General features: G+C 72.5%; 1 protein-coding gene across 1 annotated transcript; it reads left to right on the forward strand.

Annotated features, from left to right (window-relative positions):
- Window positions 1-987: 987 nt before the first annotated feature.
- LOC309685267 (leucine-rich repeat transmembrane protein FLRT1-like) lies at window positions 988-2,509 on the forward strand (the record flags this gene model as incomplete). Its single annotated transcript, XM_082501063.1, has 1 exon — window positions 988-2,509. A coding segment is annotated over one exon (1,522 nt), but the record flags the coding sequence as incomplete, so codon positions are not given.
- Between the last annotated feature and the right edge of the window lie 1,356 nt (window positions 2,510-3,865).

Consider the following 3,865-nt stretch of genomic DNA (forward strand, 5'->3'; position numbering starts at 1 on the left):
CGGGGATGCTCCAGGCGGGGGAAGGGACCCGGGAATCCGGGAGGGGGAGGGGAAGGGACCCCGGCGTACGGGGAGCTGACACCCCCCCTATGACACCCCCACGACCCCCCCAAATCCTTCATCCCGGTCCGGGAGCCCCCCAACCCCCCCCAGTACCCGGGGATGCTCCAGCCGGAGGGAGGGACATGGGCGTCCGGGGGGCTGACCCCCCTCCATGAGACCCCCCCGACTCCCCGGCCCCCCAAAACCCCTCTTCCCACCCACCCCCCGCTATGACACGCCCCCCCCCCGGGGTTCCTAAACCCCCCAGACTCCCCCGGAGCCCCCCAAATCCATCCCCACCCCCCCCCAGTACCCGGGGATGCTCTGGCCGGGGGGGGGGGGGATGACTGAGGGGTCCGGGGCTGATGGGGGGGGGGGGCTGAGGAGGGGGGGGAAGCTGATGGAGGGGGTGTGATGGGGGGGGCATCCCCCAGACGCCTGGGTGCCCTCCTAGGGGGCGGGTCATGTGACACCTCGTGCGAGGCCACGGCTGATGCAAGGGCGACCCCGGGGGGGGCACGAGGGTCCCGGGGGGTGTCCCCTAACGAGCTGCTGCTAATTAGGGGCGGTTCATCAGTGGCACTGGTAATTAACACCCAGAGGAGGGGAGGGGAGGGGAGGGGCCTGGCCTGGCCGCCTGAGTCCTGGTGGGTGTCACACGAGGGCTCGTGTTGCACGAGGACCCCCAGCTCACAACCTCCCACCCCTCAAGCGGCCCCCCCGGTGTGGGGGGGCCATGGAGCACCGGAGCCGGTAGCAGTGGCTTCACACAAGGATCCCATCGCATGAGGACCCGTTGTTGCACGAGGACGCGTCGCACGAGGACCCGGCCGCGGTATGGCCCCTGTCCTATACATATGGTGGGAGCGCAGGGCCCAGACACCCGGGTCCCCTGCCTCCCCTCTTAACCCCCTCCCCCCACCCCACAGGACCCCCCTTCCCCCCATGGCCCCCCCTCCCCCCCCTCTCCTCCCCCTCCCCCTCCCTCCCCCCACCTTCGCTCCTGCCGCCCCGCGGGGGGGTCGCCCCCCCTGGCTCCTGACTGCCACCATCGCCGCCGTCGCTCTCCTCGCGGCTGCCGCTGCCGCCTGCCCCACCGTGTGCCGCTGCGCTGGCGGCCGCGTCTACTGCAACGACCGGGGGCTGACGGCTGTCCCCGAGGGTCTCCCTCCCGGCGCCACCACCCTCTTCCTGCAGAACAACCGCATCGGCGACGCCGGCATCCCGGCGCGGTTGGGCCGCCTGTCGGCCCTGAAGGTGCTGTACCTCTACGCCAATGCGCTGGAGCAACTGCCGGCGTACCTGCCGCCGGCGCTGCGGGAGCTGCACCTGCAGGAGAACAACGTGCGCGGGCTGTGCCGGCGGGCGCTGGCGCGGGCGCCACTGCTGGAGCGGCTGCACCTGGACGACAACTCGGTGTCGGCCGCCGGCATCGAGGAGGACGCCTTCGCCGAGAACCGCCGCCTGCGCCTGCTCTTCCTCTCCCGCAACCACCTCAGCAGCGTCCCGCCGGGGCTGCCGCCGGCGCTGGAGGAGCTGCGCCTGGATGACAACCGCATCCACACCATCCCGCTCCGCGCCTTCGAGGGGCTGCCGGCCCTGCGCCGCCTGGTGCTGGACGGCAACCTGCTGGCCAACCAGCGCATGGCCGACGACACCTTCAGCCGCTTGGCCAACCTCAGCGAGCTCTCGCTGGGCCGCAACGCGCTGGCAGCGCCGCCGGCCAACCTGCCCCGTGCCCGCCTGCGCCGCCTCTCGCTGGCAGCCAATGCCATCAGCCACGTGCCGGCCGGCGCGCTGGCGCGCATGCGCTCGCTGGAGCGGCTGGACCTCTCGGACAACAACCTGACCACGCTGCCGCGGGGGCTCTTCGACGATCTGGGGAGCCTGAGCCATCTGGGGCTGCGGAACAACCCCTGGTTCTGCGGCTGCAACCTGGCATGGCTGCGGGACTGGCTGCGCCGCCGCGCGCCGCCGCGGCTGGAGGTGAAGGGGCTGCTGTGCCAAGCGCCGGCGCGGCTGCGGGGGCTGCCAGTGGGGGAGCTGCGGGGGGAGATGGATGCATGCGACCCCCCTGCTGCGCCGGGGGTGGCTGCGGCATCGCCCGGTGTCATGGCGGCGGCGCCGGGTGCCGCCGCAGCGTCACCCGGTGTCATGGCGGCAGCCCCAGGCACTGCGGCAGCGGCATCGCCGGGGGTCCCAGCGTCGACGGGGGGGCTCTGGGTCCAAGCAGCACCGGGGGGTTCCCTGAGAGTCCGGTGGCCACCGGCCCCCCCCGGCGCATCCCTACGGCTGAGCTGGTTGCGACCGGGGGGGGGTTCGGTGACAGAGACGCTGGTGCGGGGGGAGCGGGGGGAGTACGTGGTGACGGCGTTACAGCCCCGCGCTGCATACCGTGTCTGCCTGTCACCCCTCGACCCCCCTGCCGCCGCCGCCCCCCCGCTCTGCACCCAGGCCCGCGCCGGTGGCGAGACCCCCCCAGCCTCACCGGAGACCCCCCCGCCCCGGGACGCCCCCCCTGTGCTCCCCCCGGCCGCGGCAGCAGGGGGGGCAGCAGCGGCGGCAGCCGGGGTGGTCCTGGGGGTGCTGGGGGGCTGGTGGAGGAGGAGGAGGAGGAGGGGTGGGGGGGCTCCCCCCCCACCTCCCAAATTTGGGGGGGGGGGGCTGCCCCTCAGGCCTCTGCGGCCCCCCGAGGAGGGTGGCATCCGCACCGTCTTCCCCCCCCCTCCCCCGCCCCCGCCTCCCCCCCCGCTGCCCCCCCCCAGTGCTCGGGGGTACCGGGGAGGGCGGGTGCCCCACGGCGGCAGCGGGGAAGGGGGGTCCTGAGGAGGGGGGTCCCCACTTTCTGGGACACTCCCCCCTCCCATGTTGGGGATATGGCGCAGGGGGACCCCCACCCCACCCCCCGTTTTGAGGACATTTGGGGGGATCCCCCCCCGGGGGGGGTTGGGGAGGAGGGGGTCTCCCTGCCCCCCCCCCCTCTTTTGGGGGCATTTTGGCTTTTTTTAAGATGTTTTTTCGGCGCCGCTGCTTTTTTGGGGGGAGAAAAGGCAGATTTGGGGCAGGACGGGTTTGGGGGGAGGGGCCCCGGGCCTGGACAACAGACCATGGGGGGGGGAGGGGGGGGACCCCCTGCGTCTGGACCCCCACCCCCTCCATGTGGCTTCGGGTGTATGGAAGTGCCCCCCCCCCCCCTCCCCCCCTCGCGAGGTGCCTTCACCCCTCCTCCTGCCCCTCCCCCCCGCCGTTGGAATTGGGGGAAAAAGGACCAAAATCAGGAAGAATTGACCCAAAAAGGGCCGAGGGACACCCCTCCCCCCCCAATAAACCCGGCGGCTCCTTTTCCCACTGGCGCCTCTTTCCCGGGGGGTGGGGGGGTGGGGTGGGGGGTGTGCACACGTGTGTGCAAGGGGGGGGCATGTGTGTGAGAGGGGCCTGTTGCACGGGGCCCCTCCCCCACACCCCCATGGGATGGGGGGGGTCACAGAGGTGGAGGGGCTCAGGGTCTCATATGAGGGGTCGTGGGGAGGTCACGGGAGAGGGGTCGCACCAGGTAAAGGTCACGCGTGTTCACACACCCCTCGCCCTTGGCCTCCCACCAATCCGGGGTGGTCTCGGGGTCCCCTGGTGCAAGCCCCGCCTCCCTGGTGCAAGCCCCGCCCCGTTTGGGACAAGCACCGCCCCCCTGGAGACACGTGTGCCCGAGAGGCCTCCGCGCCGCGAGGCGGCGCACTCCCGCCTGCGTTCGTTTCCCACCCATCCTCCGTGATTGGCACCGTGCGCAGCCAATGGGAGAGGTGGAAAATTCCAGAAGGGAGACAGG

Source organism: Vanellus vanellus, assembly GCF_965231255.1.
Source record: "Vanellus vanellus genome assembly, contig: HAP1_SCAFFOLD_1317, whole genome shotgun sequence".
Lineage (NCBI taxonomy): Eukaryota > Metazoa > Chordata > Aves > Charadriiformes > Charadriidae > Vanellus > Vanellus vanellus.